Source organism: Cyrtonyx montezumae, unplaced genomic scaffold, assembly GCF_038088225.1.
Source record: "Cyrtonyx montezumae isolate F1298 unplaced genomic scaffold, pur_monq_1.0 scaffold_14, whole genome shotgun sequence".
In the NCBI taxonomy this organism is placed as follows: Eukaryota; Metazoa; Chordata; class Aves; order Galliformes; family Odontophoridae; genus Cyrtonyx; species Cyrtonyx montezumae.
Window position 1 is genome coordinate 10,945,025 of NW_027071870.1, and position 24,462 is coordinate 10,969,486.

The 24,462-nt window shown below is 39.3% G+C and overlaps 1 protein-coding gene across 7 annotated transcripts in view; it reads right to left on the minus strand.

The window, feature by feature from the left end:
- ARHGAP12 (Rho GTPase activating protein 12) overlaps positions 1–24,462 on the minus strand; it is a 73,633-nt gene that overhangs the window by 31,251 nt on the left and 17,920 nt on the right. For 3 of the 7 annotated variants that reach the window (XM_065731461.1, XM_065731460.1, XM_065731458.1), the window contains 3 exons: positions 11,971–12,234; positions 6,403–6,543; positions 4,796–4,876 (listed from right to left, as the gene is read on the minus strand). In XM_065731461.1, coding sequence (XP_065587533.1) covers positions 4,796–4,876; positions 6,403–6,543; positions 11,971–12,234 — 486 coding nt within the window. The remainder of the gene's footprint in view (positions 1–4,795; positions 4,877–6,402; positions 6,544–11,970; positions 12,235–24,462) is intronic. The other 4 variants (XM_065731464.1, XM_065731463.1, XM_065731459.1 and 1 more) reach the window with 3 other exon arrangements.

A 24,462-nucleotide genomic window follows, 5' to 3' on the forward strand; every position in this document is an offset into this window, starting at 1 on the left:
ATTATGATAACGATGGTAGAGAGTGAGACAGAAACTTTGTATTTTAAAAGGAACAAAGTTCATGCTCCAATAAATCAACAGCTACTAAGAAGATAAGTGAAAACTTCAGCATTTAAATTATTTTGACATGCACTAAGAGTGCTAAAGTACTCCTAGTTGAATAAACATTGTAGTACTGAGAAGAAGATTCAGTACATCATGTACAGAGGTGTGTTGGTTGGCACTGTAGAGATTCACACCTGAGATTGCACTGACTTCATACTGGTTTCAGCACATTTACATTCGTGCATCAACTGCTACTTTAAAATGGTGAAGTTTAAGCAACTCTCAGTTTGTTGCCGCATTAAATGGAAGATGAACCCTCCAGCCATGCTGCAAGAAATCTAATGTCAGCTTGCCTTTCTGGCTTTTCTGTAATAGAAGTATCCATACAGACACTCCCACAACTCAAACTGTGTCAGCAAGATAAGCAATATGCACCAAAGTTGCCCACATTGCAATTACAATATAAGCAAGTTTCAATGACACTACGCCTTAACAGCAGAACGCTGCTATAAACTGTTCTTCACAACACTTATAAGCCACTAAAATTGACAGTTCAAATATGTTTTTGCTATGAAGTAAATCATTTATTTAATTTAATTTTATATAATACATAAATTTTATATAATTCTATTTAATGAATATTATTTATGGAAATCCTTCATGCAATTTCCATCTGAGTATTTCAAAGAACACAAGTTGTAACCACAGTCACAGACTCCTAAGTGTCTTGAATTAAATCTATCTTAAGAGCTAGAATATAGTCACAGCCTGTTTACAGGTGATCTATATTTAAAAGGTGCCTTTGATACCATCAACAAACTGTTCACCTAGCAGGTAACTCCATCCCAAAGGAAGAAAGGCCTGTAAGCAAGGCTGACACTCCAGTTTTACAAACATACTGCAACATAAAGGAACAGTATATAGAGCTAACAAAGCACTGCTAACATTTCAGGAACACCATGCTGTGCATCTCAACAGCTTCAGTACTTTGTGCTGGTGATACAACCAGCGTTAATAAACTGACAAGTCTTTAAAAAGAATGTTTGACATCTATCCCTCATTTTCTCACAACATAGGTGTAAAGTAAACAATTTTCACTCAAGTGTTCATGGTTTGCCAGATATATTTTCCTCTCTGTGAACAGCAGAATAAACTACTCAGGTTAAAAACAGAAAGCTAAATATTTCTGGGCTCAATACAAGCCTCTGCTCCTAAAATAAACGTCTGATTTGTGGTTTCCAAAAAGAATTACAGTGAGATACAGATACTAATTTGGACTCTGGACTCTCCAGGTGAACTAACCATGCACTACAATGGAAAAGTGCCACTGGTTAGAGAGAAGCAGCCAGGGTGCCAGTGATGCACAGATTCGTCCTTCGCATATTTGGTGTCATTCTGAAGACTAAGACTAGCTAAGGGCCATACAGAAAACACCTTAGGACAACAGATGCCTTAAGAAGATGCTTTCATTTTCTTAATTCTAAAACTTTTAATAATACAACAGAGAATTCCAAATATACGGACTACTGCTTCTTGAAAAATTTCCCCAGAACTCTAGCTTGTCCCACTAAGTTACTCCCTCTTTAGCACTCCCAGTTTGTTTCTCTTATTAGCAAGCGAGAACATCAGCAAACTGCGTTCCTACTGCACACACCAAACAACCCTGACTTCTTGTTATACAAGCTTTTTGTATAGGGTGAAGACACTGATTATATTAATTCAGGTAACAGAGGGTTATCCTTGAAGTCATTCAATGCTTTCACTAGCTACTTGAAAGCTCTTTGCCTCATTGTAAATTTTTCTAACCCTCTCAACTGGCTGTGCTGAATAATTTATATTTAATTTTAACCTGTTAATGAAGAATGGCTCAAGGCTCTGTCCTAGCCTAATTGTGACTGAAATAAATACAATACCTCCAAGCTATTCGTAGCAGTTGTCCTCATTCTTAGGGAGATGACACAGATCTGTCAGCTTCAAGACAGAGAACAAAGATTCCTCTTTGTGCTAATAACAGCCATAGTCAAAGACAAGGAATTGGGTGGGTGAAGGGAGGAAAGTGGGAAGCGGCTGACAAAGAAACTTGGTAAAGTCACAATGTTAAAAACAGGTCAGGGATTAAAACAGGGATATTTAAAAACATTCTGATATCCCATTATCCTCCACCACCTTATATACTTTACCACGTCACTTGCATTTTTCCAGTAAATAGTCTGAAATTGAGCTTTTTTTCTTGGAATTTTACTTCAGAACAAAAGCTCTGAAGTAAAAGAAGTAAAGCTCTTCTCTACTTCAGAACATATTTCTCTAATACTGTGACTGTGCTTGGCTTTAAATAAACTTCTCAGTGCTGTGACTGAACTAACATCAATGCACTTGTTTTGCAATTTCTTGTGAACTAAATAAAATGCTTTTCTTACCTTACATAAATAGAAATATAACACTTCTTTTCTGCCTTTTAAGGACCTCACCCCACCCCTTCCTTTCTTTCTGTGGGGAATTAAGGCTTCTCATGTTCCATCTGCACAGCAGCAGTTTCATCATGCACTGGCTGCACTGAGGGAACAGCGGCTCTACAGGGCAGGGGGCTGCTGTGGAAAACAGCTCCACTTGGAGCAGAAATGATCAGAAACCCCTCTGGACCCAGTCTGCTGAACTGACTGCCCTGGATACTCTTTGCTTCACCTTCTAACCTGATGGGTTGTTTGGTTTTTTTTTCCTTTGTGGCTTTGTTTGTTTGTTTATTAAATAATCAGTAAGAACAGACAACTGAATGTAGCAGAATCCACAGGAGAAAAGACAAAGTCTTTGGTATGAAGTACTACTGGTTATAATTAAAGCCTATTATCCAGGTTAAAGAATAATTCAGCTGTCAGAAAACTTAGGACAAAAAATAGGAGAAGTTGGAGCGTGCATCACCTGGGTGTGGCGAGGGAAAGGACTGTCCTGCTCTGCTTCACACTGCGGAGCCTTGCCTCAAACACTGCACACAGTTTGTCCAGAGGGACACAACATCATCCAAAAGTGTCCAAAGGTGGGCTGTGAAGATGGGGAAGGGTCCAGAAGGCAACACGTACGACTGAGCAGCTGAGGGCCCTGGGTGTGCTCAGCCCAGAGCAGAGGAGCTGAGGGGAGCCCTGATGGCGGCTGCAGCTCTCCCAGGGAGCGGAGGGGCAGCGCTGAGCTCTGCTCTGTGTGACAGCGGCAGGGCCCGAGGGAACGGCATGGAGCTGTGTCAGGGGAGGGGCAGCTGGGGGTCAGGGAACGGTTCTGCACCGGAGGGCGGTGGGCATGGACGGGCTGCACGGGGCAGTGGGCACAGCCCTGAGGGATGGAGCTCTGGGAGGTTAAGGAGTGTCAGGACACTGCTCTCAGCCATTGGGTTTGATTCGTAGGTAACTTTTAAGTAGTATGGACAGTTGGATTTGATGATCCTTGTAGGGTCCTTTCCAATTCATGCAACTCTAAGAGCCTGTGATCCTCTGCTGCACTACAAAAAGTTGTGTCACACTCATCATGAACATTAACAGAATTTTTCAGCAGTTGTCAAAGCTACTCCATCCAGATGTTATTTTAGCCAGAGGCATTCAGCTATTCCTAGATGTTATATAAATGTATATGACTGGAGGGCTTTCTATAAGACTGTCTGAAGTAATTTGTGTTGTATCTCACCCTCCTCCCCAGCACCATCAGATACTTGTTTTTATACACACATTCAGTACTGAAGTGCTACTCCAGAGCACATTCACATTTACAGCTTATGCTATAAAAGTGATTTTTTTTTTATGTTATAGTACTTTCTCAGCACCGTATCCATAAACCTTCTGGTTTTTGTTCTAATGATGTGCAAATTATTAACAATCATTTAAAATAAAAAGCATTATCTTTTTTTAATTTCCTGCTTTAACAGCACCACGTGACCATACTATTCCACGCATTTATTTTACAATTAGTTTTGGATGGCAGCACAGGAACTAAATATGTCAGGGGAAAAACCGATGCTGAGCATTACTGTAGATTGCGGCTAATTTCTTTTCCATGATCTTTTTCCAAGTATCTAAATCTTCACGTAAACAAGAGTGGCAGTGCTGAAGTCTTTCTACGGTCTTTTCTCTAAGCACTCATGAGAGTTTTCAGCAGGGATTATTTTTTTTCAAAGCCATTCTGCAGTCTGTGCTGTGTTTCCAGTTCATCTGTCCCAAAGCACTTCTGGAACCCACCTCAGCAAGCTTTCCAGAAGGCCGATCTTCGGTCACGCCTCAACTACTCACATCTTTGTAACGTTTTTCCTGTCTGTTCATCAGACACACTTATAGACTAGCTAAATATTTTTGCTGAAATGTTTAATATATTCCACATTATTTAAAGCTAAAGGTAGGAATTTCTGTCAATACACAGCACTGTAAATTGAGAAGTAAATTGCTAATTTACTTCTGTTAATCATATATTTGCTGCCACTCATTTAGTACTTTCAAAGATCACTCCATAAGGGATTAAGAATACAGCCTACTCAGATAGATCAAGAGAAATAATTTAAGGAAAGTTTCTAAAAGGAATATTTGATAACTTTTGTACAAGCAAGAGATAAAGCATATGAGAGCACAAACTGAAAAACAGAGGCTGATTTTCATTCCGTAGGTGGTTACTAATAGGAAGGAGCTCAGGGGCTTGCTCAGGCCCTCTGGAACATCTCCTAGGGAGGAGGGGAACAGTCCAAGACAAGCTGTCAGCATTTCTCTTTCAGGTCACTCACCTTTGGTAGCTCCCATTCTGATCGGGAACCATCAGCACTGTAGTAGTATGGTCTACCTTGTTCATCTGCATGTTTTAACCACTGTAGAAAGAAGCGTGATGACAGGAAATGCAATTAGTGTGACATTCATAACATAGCTAGACTCTGAACATTGGGATTTAAAGTGAATTTTTAATAAAATTCCATCGACTTCAGCAGGATCTAGGAAGTAGCTTCCATTAACTAAGTTTAGTCAGCAATGAGAACATTACAGTTTGCAGCTTCCTACATTCAGCTGACTATCATTCTTTCCTTCTGAAACTCCTCAGGAAAAACTCCTGCAATAACACAGATACTGAATTCCTGATGACTCACATAATCAACCATGAGATTGTGATAAACAGATATTTTTAAGATTACATATCTCACTCTTATCATTATGATGTCATTTTAAGGAGGTACAATTTTTACACCAGATCCATGTAAGGATTTTATACATAAAATTATAAAAATTACAAGGTAACTGTTGATAGAGATTACTACATAACTTGAACTCCATTTTCATAGTACCAACAGCAGCACGAGTTGTAGTCTAAGAAGATTATATAAATTCTGTGACCTCTATCAGCAACTCCGAGAATCAAATAAGTAAAACCATGGTGACTATGACTAATGGTGCAGAACTGGTAAAGAACAAAATTCTACAGGACGTTCGTACAAAAATATGCATAGGAAAACATTATTCTAACGTTCTCAGGTCAAGTAGGCTTCACAAGATTACCTACCAGTAAGTTGTTTTCTATCAGTCCCAATGTATTTTTAAATGCTTGCATATTTGGCAGAACAGAGACAGACACTATAGATTTTTAGCAGAAAGGACAAAAACGCAAAACTGACAAAACTCAATTATTTAAAAGCCTCTTTAGAAGAACTTGCATACATTAAGTGGAGAACAGGTGACGCTACAATAAACACTTCTTGAAAGTCAAAGGAGTGAAAACACAACTTCAGTGGACAACTGGAAAAATAGACTGCTTTACAAATACAAATAGATACTGACGTTCTCCTTGCGCAGGAGAAAATTCTAGGAAATATCCAGAATCACACTAAGTTGTCAGTAACAATTAGGTAATGAGAACAGAACATAAATCTATTGATCCAGCTATGGTTTAAAGTACAAATTTTGTCTACATGTGAAAGCAGTACTAAGCACTTCAAATAAGAGATGAAGCTGAGAAAAGAAGCATTTTCAAATTGAAACCACCTCATCTGAAAGACATATGCAGACAAGAGCAACACTTAAAGGATAATAAGAACATTATATTGGTACGAAGGTCATTCCTAAAGCATAACCAAGAAGATGGGAGGTAGGAAAAAAAAAAAACATATATATGGCACATTCATTTAAAATAATGCAACACCAATGAAAATAAGAAAACCATCCCTGAATGGTGAAGTACACATTTAAGAAAAAAAAGTTCATTTGAGAAAGTTCATGCATATTTAAAGACAAAAAGGTAGGTACCACTAAGGAATGCCATTCACTTCTAGAAATGAAATCTTCATTTCTATTAGTGAATTAGCTGAAGAGGTTTAGAGCATGTGATGAGAAGAAGGAAAAAAAGTACCTTTTCATTAGTATAGTCATTGGTATATAAGGTTTGACCATGTTCATCCAACTCTTCTGACCAACCCTTTGGAGGAGAACCATACTGACTATCTGACTGGCTGTAACAAGAACTGTGGTCGTTTTCTTCTGATGAAAGATGCTACAAAGTAGTCAGAAACATACAAGGCAGTTTTGAGAATGAAAATGCTTTAAAATCTGAAAGATCAAAGATTATTTGACTAGAAAGAGAATAGTAACAAGTGCAGAAAGTTCACATTTTTATATTTTAAATAAAAAAATGAGCTCATAAACAACCAATAATTGCTAGGTAATTAAAAAAAATCAGAACGTAGTTTAAATCAATATTTTTTCTTTACTAAACCAAGTTCCAACTACTCAAATTCAAGTAATATCATGTGACAGACTGAAACCTAATTTACACTCCATATTTGTTGTAAACGTAAATTTTATTCCCACCAATTTATATTACTGAACAAAGGAAGGTAGCTTTAGTTACCCCTACTGCCCCTGAACACCTGGAAGATGTACTACCTTGGTTTTTTGGCATCATACCAGCTTTCATACTTAAATTCCCTCTTTCTCTTCCCAAACAGTACACAGAAACAGCATGATCATTCAGGATAACCTGAAACTTCAGCTGAATCTGTGCATACGATCCATCCTACAATGTCAGCAATTTCCAGCCTACCTTCCAGTGTTGACACGTGTGACAATTCAAAAGCAAGACAATTTTACCAGTTGAAGACATAGCTAAGTGAATTTTAAGATTATCTTCTAAAGGCAAGTGTGAATTATAACATGAAGTAGAAGAAAGGTTTTGCACACACATCAAAACTTCTGTTCCCCAGCAGCCTTTGTTCACCTCCTTCCTAAGTTACTATAGTTAACATACCAAGTATCCATTCCATGCACATACACACCAAAAAAAAACCCCACCCTCTTCCTGAATTCATGTCCCACAACAGTATCTTCAGACTTGAGTCTCCTTAGGATTTCAGTGAGGAATTCATTTTGCACTATCATATGCTAGTAGCAGGCACAACTCTTGAATAGAAAGCACACCTTGCTACTTGAAAATTATAGATAAACATGCACTAAGGTTCAGCAACACAATATAACGGTTTTGAGGAAAACAAAGCAAGAGGAATGCAGAACTTCAATTTGAAACTAGAAAAAAGTCTTTCCTGAAAACCTCAATGCTTACAAAAAAAAAAAATTACCATATATACAGCAGTTTCAAAGTGTCAGTGTTTTTAGAGACTATATATTTGTTGACATCCTGAAGTGGTTATTTATACAGGCTTTTGGCATCACCTGAGTAACTTACCACATGCATGAGGGAAACTCTCTAATTTAAAACAAGCTGATTACTAAGGACAGTAAGATCCACAGAAGAAGCCTTTTGGTCATTAATAAAGCAACACAAAAAAGTGTCCTCTACAACCTATAGAACATGAGCATTTAAACTATGCATTAAACAATCTAATCTCTCACAAGTAACACAAAAATCTGAATTGGTAATTTCTATCTCCTGGCACAAAAAGAAGTCTTTAGTCACATTTTTACACTTGGACTTGAGACTAACAAGTTGATACTGCTGCTACAGGACCCACCTGAATAATTGTTTTATAACATAGCTGTGATGTGCACACATATTCAAGTTGACACTATATTTTAACGTTCAAACACTGATTAGAGAAAAGTCAGTGCACTTACAGGAGCAGATTTTGGAGATTTTTGGTTTTTTTAATGATAATTACAGACAAACACAATGTTTCTTCCAAGTAATTCCTGATGCTAAGGAAGCACCATTCAAATTAAAATGGCAATTTTTCTAGGGAAAAATAAAAACCAGCCTGTTGCTCAGTAAGAATGACTTAACATGTCTGTCTGTAACACACCTATAACATAATAGTCCTGATGTTGCAAGGCTTGGCTAATCCCACCAGCACACTATCTAGGAGTTTAACTTTGGCTGATAACGTAAATGAAATTCCTGAGATGTTACAAAGTTTATTAAACCAAAGGCATTCTTTATGCAGAAACCCTGACACAGCAGACCCTGCTACAGTCTACCCTCTACTTTCTTACAAATCCTCTTTAGATATGGAAAGGCTGCTCTCAGGCCTGCCCGGAAACCTCTCCATGCTGAACAGCCCCAGCTCTCTCAACCTGTCCTCACAGGGAAGGTGTTCCATCTCTTGGGTCACTTTTTGTGGCCCTCCTCTGGACTTGCCCCAATGGGTTCATGTCTCTTCTGTACTGAGGACTCCACATCTGAACACAGTCCAGGTGAGATCTCAGCAGCAGAGCAGAGGAGCAGGATCCCACCCTGCTCTGCCAGCCACACTTTTTTTTGATGCAGCTCAGGATACAGTTGGGGTGCAAGGGCACATTAATGATTCACATCCAGCTGCTATCCACCAGCACCCCTAGTCCTTTTCAGCAGGGTTGTGCTCCACCCTTATATCCTGCAGCTTGTACTGATAGTAGAGGCTGCCGTAACTTAGGGGGTAAGACTTCACACCTGGATTTGTCAAACCTCATGAGGTTCACCTGGGCTCCCTGCTCAGCCTGTCTAGGTCCCTCTGGATGGCATCCATCTCTTGGACATGTCAACTGCACCACACAGCTTGGTATAATCCACAAACTTGCTGAGGGTGCACTCAACCCCGCTATCAATGTCACTGATTAAGATGTTAAAGAGCGCTGGTCCCAGTACTGACCCCTGAGGGACACCACTCATCACTAATCATGGATATTGATCCATGTCTTTGTGCCCTATCTATTTTCAGCTTCAACACATTAAGTAGAATTTTGCCTGTTCCTAATTAGCCACTTAAAAATAAGCTATTCTACATTCAAATACATTCAATAGGAATATAGTTAAGTAAGTATAAACATAAAGAGTCCTCATTTATATCATCTTGCTGTTTTGCTACCTAATGACGCAAGCTCCTCTGAGGACAAACCATTGGAGAATGATTTAACCTTTAACCTTTCTGCATATGCCTTTTTATTACTAAATATGAAGGGAATGAGAAAAACTGACTATCGCACAAAAGCCAATTTAATTTTGTTGTAAATTAAATTCATTTTCACTATAAGACGTTTGCTCTAATAGCAATCATAGAATCACTTGGGTTGGAAGGGATCTCAAGGATCATCATGTTCCAACTCCCCTGCTGCAATCTAAAGCCTCATAGTCTCACAAAATCTAGGATGCTCTATGTTTTCCTGTAGCTTAGCCTGGTATCTCAATCTTTATGTATTTTGGTAAAAGTATTAAAGGCCATAAATGAGATGATGAACACAAACAATGGACTGTGAAACACACTCCCAAATGAAGAACTGGAAAGAGGAAAAAAGTGGTTTCAAAAGCAACAGCTAATAGCATAGTCAGAGGACAAATTATGTAAGAATCTCATGCTACCAGAAATTTTTCAACTAGATAAGTTTATATAAATCAGAGCACATATCATCCACTGATCTTACAAAAAGTGAAATTTTGATGGATAAAATTATTCAATGGTAAAGTTAACACAGACTGGACTTAAAACACCATAAATAAGACAATGAACTGAGCTATCTGAAATAACAGTAAAAACAAAACAGTAAAGAAATCAAGCTTTCTGAACATGCAACTACATGGCAAAGTGGTGGTACAGAGGTACAAATCCAAAGAATCATCTGCAGATGGTGGGGAAAAGAATTTTTGAAAGTACTTCCATGAGAAGGAACAACGATGACACTAGGAAACCAGTTATACTTATTGCATGGTGAGTTGCTACGCAAAAGAGCAGTCATCTTCTCCACAGAAGAGCACTCCAGAAGAACAAAATTATATCTACCAAAAGAATGGCCAAGTGTGAAATTAACTGATAACTGTCAGAGACTGACAAACTGGCAGTTTCACCAGCTTACCCGTTGCAGCCACTAGCTGCTGGTGATATGATAAGACTTTTTAAATGCTTGCAAACGCTGGTGCTGCTCAGCAGGCCATTCCCAGTGGCAAAGAATGGGTTCCCTGTTCCTGTCTTTCCCATTTCTGGTACTAATGGCCCTAAGGCAGACTTACACAACAGGACTCTTAGCCATCTAAAATTTCTGAGCAGTATGCAATTAAATTTTAAAACTAAATGACATAATAGCTCACAGGGAATCCGCTGCAACTACACGTATTTGAAAAAGGTAAGTGAAAATTGAAGATTTCTTGACAAATGTTTGCTTTCTCTTTCAAGCTTGACACTGATTAACCTCAGTACTGTTTGAATACAAGAGCACTATTTTAAGCATATTTAAAGAGTAATATTCATCTTCCAACTATTCCTTTTCTTTGTCTGAATCACAACAAGCTGAGATAGACTAACACCATTTGTTTGGTTCTCCCTAGCAATCAGCAGCATGTAACGTATTAGCAACTCAAGTATTATCCTAAATAATCTTTTAATGTAAATAACTTCATTGTAAGCTTCAGCTCTCCTCAGCAAAATCTATAGAAAGCTGAAAAAAAGAAAACAGCTTTAAAAGGTAAAAGATTTGCATAATGAGAAAAATAACATTTATAGCTAGAATGTAACTAAATCAAAAGTTCCTACAGCCAACTGTCAAAAGCTGGGATGGATCTTCACCATCCCAAGCATCTGCCACCATGACACCTAGACACTTATTAGACAAACCTTCCACCACTGTTATTTGTGTTCTCTTCTTCTCTGGGATATCCAGTTATCATTCACAAAATTAAGAAAATTATTTTCTAAGAGTTCACAATTTTCCCTAATGAAGCATTATTCTCTTTTAATTGCTTTTTCCCATAGTTTGCTCTACAGCTATCCAAAGCTCCACAAAGAAATCACTGACAAGTGTGTAAATTCATTTCTCCTAAGCAAACAGTTAAATAAAATGAAAAAATGAATGGAATTGAACAGAAGCCACAATTACATGAGTGTTTTTGTTGCTGGTGCATCATTAAGTCTAGTTTTGGCTCCCAAGCTCTCATATGTTAACTTACTGCCCCAGCATTAACTAAGCATAAGCAAATACCTGCAGGTTCCTTCCCTTTGTTTTACTGTGTATTTAACTGATATGGCCAGCTCCCCTTACATTTTATCTCCCTTTCCTGTTTCCAGAAACACTGCCTTCACTTCCTCTCCTTCTCCTACCTCCCTTCATCACCCCAGAAATGTACAGAACGCACTGGAAGAGAGAACACAGTCAGTGTCAGAAAAGTTATCAATGGTTTTTCTTACTCCATTGTCACTTAAGAGTCCTGTTAGTTTCAAGTTCTCCTTTATTTTTAGAAGGAAACCTGCAACACCTGATGAGGGACTGCCAACAACTTTTACAACTAGTACTCAGACTCATGACCTGTCTTGTACACATTTTCAAACACAAAACTAACTGAAGAGAAATTGTTGATGGTTACTACATCCCATCAAGCCACACGACTGAAAAGACAAAGAAAGACAGTCCTTGATACCTCAAAACTCAGAGATATCAAGTTCCACAACAAAGCAGTATTCACATGCATTACAGTCTCGTTGTTTGTGATCTCAGAACAAACTACCTCATGATCTGCATGGCTCTGGGAATCCCCTTTATTAATGCTTGCATCTCGGGCCCAACGTGGAGGTTTCCAGGTTCGTTCCTGTGATCCTCTGTTGTAGTAATAACAGCGTCCTGTTGTATCTTTATGGGTTTCCCATTCCCCATTTATTTGGACTGGAGCACTTGTAGGTAGTGGTGGAAGTGCAGACTGAGATATTTTCAGTTCTTGTAAATTAGCATAAACTGGTGAATCAGGCCTCCCTTGGCATGGTGGAGTAGTTGGCTATTGAGAGAAGAGATGTATTATTAAAGAGCAAATGAATTTTATAATGCTCCCTTACAAATCAGCATATATTACAAGAGTAAAATTAACCAACAAACTCCTCTATTTTTGTTATAGAAGCACAAAGGAAAGCCACAAAATGCTGAAAACATCAGGGTTTTTCTTTTTCAGTATTAAACAGATACTGTTTGTGGTGTTAACTTTATTAGTCAACGTTTCAGCATTTATCCAAATGACAGTTGATATCGCCTTGCAATGGATTTGATATACACTAAAATCTTCACCAAAATATTTATTTTAAAACTTCAGCTATGCAGTTCAAGGATTGCTCAGTAGCTGTGACTCATATGATCTTGTTTAAGACAAAACATAGTATTTTTTATATGTTACTTATCAATTAAATATGGTTTCCCAGTCTTTTTCCTCCCCTACTACTATATGAATGATGGTGAACACAATGCAGCACTTTCGTTGCCCAACAACAGACAGTTCAGTTTGAAAGACGAGTACAGAGTTGTGATGCAGAAACTCCAGAAAACATTTGGGTGGTTTACCTGTAAGCCATTCCAAATAAATGCTTCCTTAAACTCTTTTATGTAATAACACTGCAAGCACTCTGATTACAACTCCCTTCTTACAGAAATTATGTGGATACTTTAAATCACCCGATTTTACTCATATATATGCAAATAAGGAGAACAACAATTGTCCACAAGGAAATACAAATTTAGAGGACAATTTCACATTCACAGTTCGTGGATATGAAGACCTGCAAGAAGCATACTTAAAAGTCTGTGGTACTTACTGAAACCACAAGTACTTTCAAATTAGCCACAGAAGTGGTTAGAATTAAAATATACTTTTTGATGTTCAAATTTTAAAGTGCAATAGAAGCGTATAAAACATGCCATGCAAAGGATAAGAGCGTGTGTTTTCATGAGAACTGTGACTAGGAGACTGTGGAAGCAGCCTGCTATTAAACCAAATTGAATGACTGCCTGTTAACGCAGAGTCACCTCTCTGCATCAGGGCATTTATTTAGACACTCTAAAGTAAAAATGTCATGCAAACCATCCCCCACCCCCCTGCTTGGTTTTAATTTAGAAGCTTTGCTGGAGGCTAACTCTTGTGCCTCTTGCTGCATCTTTCAAAGGAAAAAAGGAACATACTACATTACATAAAAGATCCTTTATGATGTGCTTTTAAACATTAAAATCTTAGACTGCTAATCATGGCCACATCTAATCATAAATTATTGGGGTTTGCTCAGGCAAGACAGGATATCGTACCACACAATCAGATATAAACTGCTTGCACCACAGCTGGAACCAAATATGGGCAACATCCACAACCAGAAGGGGAAACAGCGAGAGAGGAAGTTAATGAGATTAAAACAAGCACAGACCTGTTTTGAGAATCTTTAAAAGTGAAAAGACAACTTACTACATACAGCAAGTACAGGCATATACAGCAAAGTTGGGGGAAAAGGGTATCCACTGCACTTGCAAAATCAGCTGAAAACAATTAACTCCTCCATCAACTCAAAGGAAAGAAACCTACTACAAAACTGTATCAAAACACTACTTTTCTATTATCCAAGTCTCTCCTTTTTAAGGGGGGGTGGGGGGAACAGCTGGATTTGGTGACATTCTTTTTCTTGAGGACATTAATAGCATAAGGAGCGCCGCCATAAATGTTGTCAGGAACGTCCCTCAACTCCACTGAATGCTGAGAGTGACTGTGCTCAACTTCCAGAGTCAGTGCCCCCAGGCTGCAGAGGCCCCGTCCCTCAGAACTGTCCCTCCAGCTGTTTCCTGGCAGGCCGGGGAGCAGCGCGCCGCATCCGGTGAAACTCGCACTGCCGGCCCCGCGAGGCAGCAGCAGCAGCAGCAGCAGCAGCAGCAGGCCCAGGCGGCAGCACACAGAGCTGCAGGCTCTGCCTTCCCTCAGGGCAGCAGCACCCCAAAGTGCCATGCCTGCTGCCACACAGGCCTCGGCCTTGCACAACACTCCTCGATTTCTGCTTCCACAAAAGACTAGAACAATTCATTTTGACGCTGTAGCTAAGAGTCCTGGATGGAGCAGCAGGACCCATGATGCACTGGAATGTCATTGGAAGCTTGTGGCTGATGTGCTGCCATGCAGTTCAAGCAACACATCAATTACACTTCATATACTAATGTGTGACAAAATTGCTATGTGTGTTTTTCTTTTAACACTTCTAAACTCAAATTTTTGGTTTACAAGTGAAGAAGTCAGATTTTCTCCCCAAAACAGCAAACAATGCAGCTAAATGCCCTGCCAGCCTGTCACCTTCATGCTTCCAGTAGAATTACAAGACTTAAGAGACGCCCTTTAAGTTCTTGTTTCCAGCAAAGCACGAAAAATGCAAACCCATAAGTCTACCTTCAGCACACAGCTCAGCTTTTAAGTGCGTCTGTGGGGATCCGACATTCTTATCAGGAACTGCTCTGAAGAACCGCACGGCACGCAGCAGCACTTCCCCGTACCTCAGGGCACGCAACGAGGTGCACTGCTGTGCACAGCGCTGAGTTCAACACCACCCGACGTTACCAGCGCTAACTGCATCTGCTAAGAACTCCTCGTTTATTGATTAAGCAACTTGTAAAAGCCCGACGTTCCCGAAGCGACCTCTGTGCGCTGCCCCGTGGATGCCGGCAGGAAGGGCAGCCCTGCTCCCACCAGGCGGCCCCGCCGAGCTCCCAGGCCTGCCCACCTTCACCGTTGTGACGGAGGTGACTGCTTCCAGTGGAAGTCTGCTCTGCAAAAACTGTCACTAGTTTCAAGTCCAAAAGTATAATGAAATAATTTAACTGCGTTCCTTTCATTTACTAAACTCATCACTACATGTAAATAGAAGTAGATATAGTGTTACCTAGATCAAAATAGCTTATAACTTCCATGTCTGTTTTCCCAAATGCAGACATATACACGTTTGCAAAAAAAACAAATATTTATGTATGTACATGCGGACTTCCAGTTAGAACTTTCCTCCCTGCCTCCTTTTTCACCCTAAAGAACTCCTAATGCTCATACAGGCAGAATTAAATGCACTGAAAGAGATTGCTTGTTCTTGCAACTCCAGTAGTGAGAAAATATGTAAAACACATCCGTCAGCATGCACACACACGTACACATACGGTGCCTTATACTCAAAACATTTCAAGCTTCATCTGCCTCTTGGTATGATTTCAAGCTTCTTCCTGCTACCTTCTCAAAGCAGTGAAAACTCTTGCTAGGTAGAGAGTGATAAGGAAAAATGAGAAAGGAGAAGTACTTCTGTAGTGCCACAACATTACTGAAAATGACACAGCCCTGTAAGCACATGACAACCCTCTGAAAACAAGGACCTTTCCCTGAACTCAGTAATGCCCTGCAGTCTAGCACATTCGAGGCCTGCTGTATGTACTTCAGTTTAGTTGCAGTACCTGCAAATAAAGTCCTTACATATTGATAATGAAAACTTTCACAGAGGACAGTTTCCAGGATCAACTCAAAATGTTCTTCAAAAACAGACAGGATATGTGGCTTTTTTGGAACTTGGTTATTACACTGGCACAGTAGGAAGCAGATGCATGCCTTTAAATAAAACAACTTGTTAATCATTCATGAATGAGCAGTCAACATTTGCAAATGCCAGATATGCTATCAGGCCTCTGAACACATGCTTCAACTCCATGCAGTGGAAAGCAGTCTCATTATTCTTCACTTTCTGATTATCAAAATGCATAGAAGCTTCTCAGAGAATACCTTTGGTTTTAAAGCTGCTTTAAACAAATGGCTTTCTTCAGATGGCAATATTTGTTCAAGCATTCAGTATTAGAGTAAACAAACAAAGAGGTTCAAACTGCAGTGGTCTAAGACTGCAGTTCCGGTAGAAGCAAGGACAACAGATCCCTTCCTACCTGCTAAAAACATGTTGTGGGTTTTGGTATTATACATGTTGTTGGTTTTGTTTTAAAAGCAATGAGAACATACTGTATCAAGGATGCAAGCAATTCAGAGATGAAAAAAATACCCTGAATCTGACAGTCACTTTTTACAGTACTCAAATCCAAGACAAAAGCTTTTGAAACAAATCATACATGATCTTCCCTCCATCGCAAATGACTGCTTTGTCCTGCTTCTGTTCACAGCTGTTCTGAATGCTATGATCTTGAAATTAAGAGCCTCCATTTCAACAGCAGCATTCATATTGCTAAAGTTCACCATTAAAGAGACAAAAAGAGATGGCATAAACCTTATCATGATGCACTAGATTACACTGAGCAGATCAACCACACTCATACACAAGAGCAGCAGAGGGAGAATGAAGAATCCCAGTTCCCTCAACAACCGAGCTTCTTGCCAAGGAATTGCCACTGTCCTTTTAGTGAGCCCTGAGACATCAATACCAGCTTTATTCCACAAGAATAATGTAAAAGAAATCTCAGAACCTCTACATTTTCATTTTTGACAAGTGACAGCTTCAACTGGAATCACCAGGTTATCTTCTTCCTCTTCCTGCTCAAGGGCTTCTATAAACGCACTCAGGATCCTACTTTCTTTCTAACATGTTTAGGCACATCCAAAGGGAGATTTTTTCAACAAGTTCCTGCTCCACAGGTAAAGATAAACTCATTTAAATAGCAAAGTTGAACAGGAACCCAAACAATTCTGCATGCACTGACTTTTCCTGGACAAATATTTAACTGCGTAATGCCTTAGACTGTAAGCCGATGATATGTACAGAAATAAAAAAATATTACAGGCCTGTTAATACCTGACCATGGATTTACAGCAAGCCACAGTAGTGCAAATATTATTTAACAGTATTAAAATTCTCCCATTGATTTATCATTAGAAGGTGATTAAAAAATAAAGCAATACAGTGAAGCAATACAGAATTTTAAACATCCTGCACAAATTTCTCAAATACATTTGCTAATTAAAGGCCATTCAGTAGTTTTTCACTCAGCAATACCGTAATGCTTTTCAGCAAAAAGCTCCAACACTCTGAGAACAGCGGTAAATAGAAAATACAAATTTATGTACACAAAATCTCACACTTGATAGGGATTATTTGTGCATTATTCGACTAATATCAAAATACACACACATTCCCTTCACTTGGTAGCCTAGAAACACAACTTCAATTTGTTTTTCCTCATTAAATCGAAGTGCAAAAACGCAGTGGCACAGAAGGCCAGGAGGGCCATTCCCAGCACTCCCACACCCCGCTGTGGGCAGCGCTCGGCTGCTCCCAGTCCATCCATCAGCACTGACCGATCAAAGAAAACTGATGGAAAACCTTCTTCCCCCCCCCCCCCCCCCTTACATTGTATGGACTTATCATTCGCATTTCTGTAGAGCTCATGTGTTCCTCACTGAGACGGGCATATGTAAGCTTATGAATTCCGTAGCAAGAAAAGACAGTATATAATTGACTGAAGGACTGCGACTGTGATGTCAAATATTTTATTAAAAAAACGAAAGCAGGATTTAACAATGGGATCCTTTGTACAATATGGACAAAGATGACAGTGTTTACCGTACTTGTTCTCTGCCACTTGCACAATCTAGCTTGTCCCTTCAATGAAAAAGCTTTTGTCGCAGGCTAGAGACAAAGCTGCTTCTACCATAGTAAGAAATTTAAATACCATACGAAACACTTTACTTCACACATGCTTACAGAGAAAGTTTACGCCAATTACGATAGAGTTGGGAAATGCAAAGTGTTACAGTCAGCCAGTAACTCTCCTTTTCTTTGGCAGGGGGTAGGGTGGGGGTTTCTTCTTTCTTTCATTCCGTTCGTCCACCATAACAAACTTGGAACAGACAGAATGTAACATCTGTACCACATTTCAGAAATTCAGCATCTTCAACATCCTAGACACATCAAGCAGCAGTAACTTTACACATTCATTTTTCTTTCAAGTTTCACAGAAATAACGAAGTTGGTTCTGTAAGAAGAATGTTTCAACAACTCTAGCAGAAACACAAAATGCATTCTGTTTTAGTTTCACTGCTTCCAACTCCTGACTTCTGGGGAACCTGAAGTCCAAAGCTGAAAGTTGGTTTGTGAAGAACAAAGCTGTTGGGAACCATCTGTGATGTCTCCTGAGGATCATTTTCTATAAAATGGAATCATACTGAGAGAACACCACAGAAACCTAACTGCAGCAGAACGCTGGTGTGCCATGCTGACAGCTACTGCTTTTTCAGCAGGGCAGGATCACAGGAGCTCACGTTCAGAAGTGCTACAGCAAAGCAACTGATACAGTAGAACAATCTCTAAACAACAGTTTCAGGAGTACTGGAAAGTTCTCCCTTCACGCATTATTTACTATTTTGTTTAATGAATTTAATGTATAGTCCTATATCTTATTTGTTTCATAGAGGTCAAAGGTTATGGATTATCAGCTTCCCTGGACTTCCTTCTATGCTGCTACTGTTGCAGTACCACAGCACCTCTAAATAGTTATCTCCTGTAAAATATAACTGGGGGCTGGAGTGTTGATATTCAAACTAATGGCAGCTTAACAGTAAAAAGATAAGCTTCCATTTACATTGAGTAGCAGTATTTCCTACATTCCGCATTTTTCAGAAGTACAGATCCCATAACATTTAAGTGTACTTTCAAGGGTTCTCTGCTTACACAAAGTAGCATAAGGCTGCACACTCATGGGAAGGGCAGATGGGAAAGTAAATATCACCTCTGGTAAGGCACCCCAGCTACTGAAGTTATATTCATGGGCATGCCCAAGAAGCCTGAAAGATCACTCAAGTACCAGTTGACAAACATACAGTGAAATCTAGCACCACACAGGGTACCAAAGAACAGACTTCTTGTTCAAATGAACCATAACTTACTATTTTTAAGAGAAAAAGACAGAGGCATTAAAGTTTTCTTCAATACTTATTAACAGTCTGGTCATCAACTTTTTTCTTTTTTTTTTTAAATGAAAAATCTGCAAGATACTGTTCTAGAACACAGCAGTCATCAAAATTGTGTTCTTGAAAAAGAGTATTCATTTCCAAAGGCTTTACAAGAAAATGCAGAACTCCCACACTATTTATTTACAGCTGTTGGCCTTTTACACTGCTTTTGCAGCAGATTTCACTTGTGTGAAACTACTTCAGAGAATGTTGCTTCTAGCAGCAAATTCTGCAAGCACTTGGTAAGCTAATATTTCTTTGTTAGGTGTTGGAATAATGTCAAAATATCTTGCTGCAGGTTCATAAGCTTCAACATCTATAAGTTTTTAAGTAACGTACACAGCTGCAGGAAAGCACCAGTAGTCAAAGAGCATGAAAAATGCTGCAGTATCAGTACACTTAGTGGTATAAAGAAAGCAAAACCCTGTTAGCACAGCTAACCAGCCTAGAAAGCAAACACAGTACAGTATGAAACCAGACACTAGGATAAATCCGTTGGCTTACCTTCCTAATATATTAACAAGAGTATATTCTGTTGGGTAAGCAGCAGGCTTGATCCCTTCCTGAACAAGCAGGCAGCTGCCCCCTGCACGGCTTCACACAGCTGCTGCTCCCAGCTCCCCAGTGGGCAGGTGACTTGGGCAGGGTCCCACTTGGGAAGGAGTGGAGGAAGTCACTTCTAAAAACAGCTACTGTGGATACTTGCATTAACTGCCATTGACAATTACATCAAAAACTTGAGGAACAAGTTTGAGTGCTGCACAATTTATTAGCTGAGAGCAATATCCAAGCAGCTCACTCTGAGTGTTTCGCAGGATTCCACAATTTCAGATATATGGTGACACACCATATTTTACATACTAGGTTTGTATCTCTACAAACCTAAAAATCAAGTTACACACCCAAAGTCTGGAAAAGTTCAGATGAATCCTTCACATCAAGTAATTAAGCCATACTGTAACATAAAACAGAGCCACGGAATGGAAGTAGGAATCTTAGGATACAACTGTTCTCTGTACACTCTATATGCAAAGTCCTGACTGCATCCATGCTTCCATTTATAGGCAAATTTTTCAGCTGTCCTTTTAAACACATCAGAACATCTACTACTACAAAAAAAAAAAGTTTTTTGCCCTTTTTTCCTTCTTAAAAACTGGTTTATTTGTTCATCTTAACAGAAAGAGAAGCTGCGAGGAAAGTAATTTGCTGTTTTAAATGACTGAGTTACCCTAACTCCCCATGCACACACAAGAAGAATTTCCTTTGTGCATAAAGGCAGAAGCCACGCTGACACTTCTGCTTATACCGAGAGCTCAGCAAATACTTTTGCTAATTCAGTTCGTGTCACCAGATTAACACAGTACACAGCTCAGAGGGCTCAGCCAACATTTTAAAGTTTAGAAAGAAAAAAAAAAACAATTAATTTATAATCAGAAAATAAGAGACTAGTAAATAGGGTTCCAGACAGAGCCAGGCCAGCTGGCTGGCTCACTACTACCAGGAGTGAGCCCTGCCCAGCCCAGGGGCCAATGCCCACATGCCCCACAACAAGATGGGAGCAGGAACCAGCCTGGCAGACATCACCCCTCCTCCTGCCCAAGGAAATGGGCACAAGGTAGCTGGAAGGAGGTGCTCAAGGCTGGGTTGGATGGGGCCCTGTGCAGCCTGAGCTGCTGGGTGGGAATCACCCCGTGGCAAGATGGTCTTTAAGGTCCCTTCCAACCCAAACCGTTCTGTGATTCCAAGTTCCTAGATACGCTGACTGCTGTGTTTGTCAACTTACATTTTAGAAAAAAAAAAAAAAGGTTTATATAGTCAGTTCTTGTAAAATTAACAAAACCCCTGTTACTAATACTAATATTTATTAGCCAAAAGGAAAATCCTTGGTCAGGTATGCTGGGTACATATTCATTAATCTAAGCAAGAAAAGATGCTATATTTTTGTCTCCTCTCCAAACCTCCAGGGTATATCAATACCTAAAATAATTTATAACCCAGAAGAGTTTCAAAGCATTCAGAAACATACATAAGGAAAGGTGTATTATTTTTAAGCAGAAGACAATTTTCTTCAGCTTGTAGCAAGACTTCTATGGGTAGGAGAAGAAGTTCCCATTGGGTCTAGTCAGGTTGATAACTATGGACATTACCCAAGGTCACAGAGCACAGCTCTGCAGAACCAAGCTGCTCAGATTTCAGACAAATAACCATGTCTGCTCAGTCTGTCACACCAGCCCCACAGTGGTTCCTGTTCTGATCCCCAAGGTGTGTAACAAAAAATATTATTAAGATGATAGCAAACAGGAAAATAAACACAACACTGTACTTTGGAATTGATAGGTCGGTCTTTTAGAGTAGGGAGAGTTCAGCCATAGACTGTCATTTCTGTGCTCTAAGGTGATTACAAAGGCACTACGATCACATATATTAGAAAGCTTTTTAGCATAGAATTTAAGTCACCTATACAGATAACCTGTAACATGGCAGGCAACTGGAAGCTCAAGTTACTTCTCAGTAACTACATATTATCACTTCACAGCCATTAGAGAGGTAGTAAGACAATTCCAAGATACCATTAGAACAAAATCTTAGAAGTTAGATGATCAAACCACCCATTTCATCAACAGGAGCTTCCCTCAGATATGCAGAATCTCATTTCCCCTCCGCTGGCTCTCACAGCTGCTGCACTGACAGGAAGCTTCAAGTGGCTGTTCTTCCTCAAGATGTTACAAAACCCAACTTGTTTCATCATTTGCTTATTTGTAATACAAGTAGAGGTCTTGCAAAGAAAGTGAACTTGGGGATTTTAGAGTGCAGGGGAGTCTGGACTTAAATATTTATCTTTTCAGAAGCAGTTAGTCATTTTTCCAGGCCCAATATAATTTTAATGTATCCATTAAGATAAACCAGTTTGAAAATTGTATATTATAGTAACCAAGAAGGAACCACAAATGCACTGATGCTATTACAGCCTGCAGTATATCTGTAGTATCCTAACTACAAGAACCAGTGAGGGGACAAGACACTGCCACATAGTCCAGACATTACTTTTTAGAAAATAAAAAGGCATATGCTGAAATACTCAAAGAATTACACATCTACACACTCTATTACAGTCTATTACACTCCTCTTACTTTAACATTCATCTAAACTTTATGACCAAAACAGACCAGTGAAAACAGTATGCTAGTTGATGACTGTTGGAATATGCAGCCCCACAGTTTGGTGGTCAAGCACCACCAGAATCAAGACATTAGAGGCTCACCGCATTTTTAAAAATGAAGTGCTTTGAGAATTAGCATCTCACTGTGTTCTCAGTGATCAAATTAAAACGCTTCCTTTCTACACCTCAGACCTACAGTAACAGGAAATGGCTCTGCTTCAGTATTTCCAACTGTACACTAGGAAGTTCAAAAGCACAGTGTCAGCTAAGTTTCTCATAGCGTATCTCTTTATAGTCTTTTTTTAAGCACCATTTTAAAGGGTATGTGGAGGTGAAAATAGATTAGATGTACAATTAATTTAGTGAAAAAAATATTTCTTTGCTGTATCTGTATGACATTAACTTTCATAGTCTGATTTCTCACTAAAGATAACAATCTGTAATGCTGTATTGAGTTATTTAATAATAAATCAAAGAAAATTTAAAAAGCCCACTACTTAAGGTTTTTGTTTTCTACACTGAAATTTCTCATTTAAAGGCTTGGAGCTATTTGTTCATCAACATCTGCTGCATTTGCTACAGAACCAAACCACTGAGTATCAGCACACAAAAGTAGAATAATATTTTTGAAATTTGTATCTTTCTGCACTGATTTCATTTCCTCATACAAGTATCAGCAACTACTACTCATAGTTAAGCGTTTTAACAAATCCTCTTGTCAGCAGATTCTTAAGCAGAGCTTTCATACAATGAAAGATCCCTTAAGAAGTTCAGTTAACAAAGAGAGACAGCCTGCCAGAAATAGTAAAGGAAAAAAAAAATTAAAAACCCACGGATATTTTGCTATTTCTAGTAAAAGCTCCATTTCCAAAGTCCTGCTGTGCCAGCTGGATCAGTCCTGACAGAGTCCGTTACTGATGTGTGGATCAGAAAGATGGCACTTTTTCCTCCCACTTTTGGTGCTGTGTTCACACTGGGGAACTGCACTGCAGGATTCAGACTGTAAAACTCTCTCAATGTCTGGCTTTAGAAACTAGAAAAGACTCAAACTGAAGACAAAAATGAATTAATGCAGCTGTAAATGAAGCAGATCTCACAATAAAAATAGGAACCATCATTCCTTGCCACACTTCTGACCACAACACAGGAGTCAAGGCATATATCCAGTACTATGCTGGCAAGTGTGGGGAAAACCACGTCCTTTCCAGTTCCTGCCACCATTACAAGTGATTGATTTCACTAATTATTAAAAGCAAAATAAACCAATATAATTAAATTGGCTGTCTGACGTAACAGTTTTTCCACTGTTGACAACTAGAACCAAAAACTGGTCCTTATCTCCAGATGTCATAGATCCATTCTGATTGATTAGTATGAGGAAGCTAGGATTGAACTGCCACCAAAGCTAAAAATGAATGCTGTCTCTACAGCAAAAGGCAGAGAGCAAAAGACAGACAAATGAAGGTGAGTGGCTGCAGTCCTTTCTGAAACTGCTGACAGTGGGGGTGGAAGAGGCCACCCCAGGCACTGCACACCCCAGCTTACAGAGAGCTCCCTTAAGTACTGGAGGTGCAAGGGAGCTCAACTAGAAAAAAAAACCACCAGATTTATAACATCTTCTGATGAAACTTTGTCAAAATTAAGAGTGCTTTAAAATGAACTAATTATATGTATGCTTTTGTTGTCAAGAATCTATGCTACGTAACACAATGCAATTTTACCATAGAAAGATTTTATTCCGTAACTTGTATCTTTTCCTAAGAAAAGTACTATCAGCGTTTTGTACACCAAGAGTAGAAGAAATGCATTTCATGCATTGAGAGAGTTCAGAAAATGCTGTCAGTAGTCATCAAGTGTCATGTTGTTGCTATTTCATATTACTAAAACATTCCAGACTTTTTGTTTCTTTGTTTTTACCTATTAGCACCGCATCATAGCAGAGATAGCAAGAAATGCTAACAGTTTCATGCTGATTAAGTGATGAGCAGAAAATGTGGCCCTCCCCCAGGTGAGCAAACAGCAGTCCATGCTCAGCAGTGGCATCAGCAGAATGTTCCCATTAAAGCTTGAAGGTAGCAGAGTGCTGCAGCATGGTCTGCCAAGCTATGAGGAAAAATGCTGGTAAGGA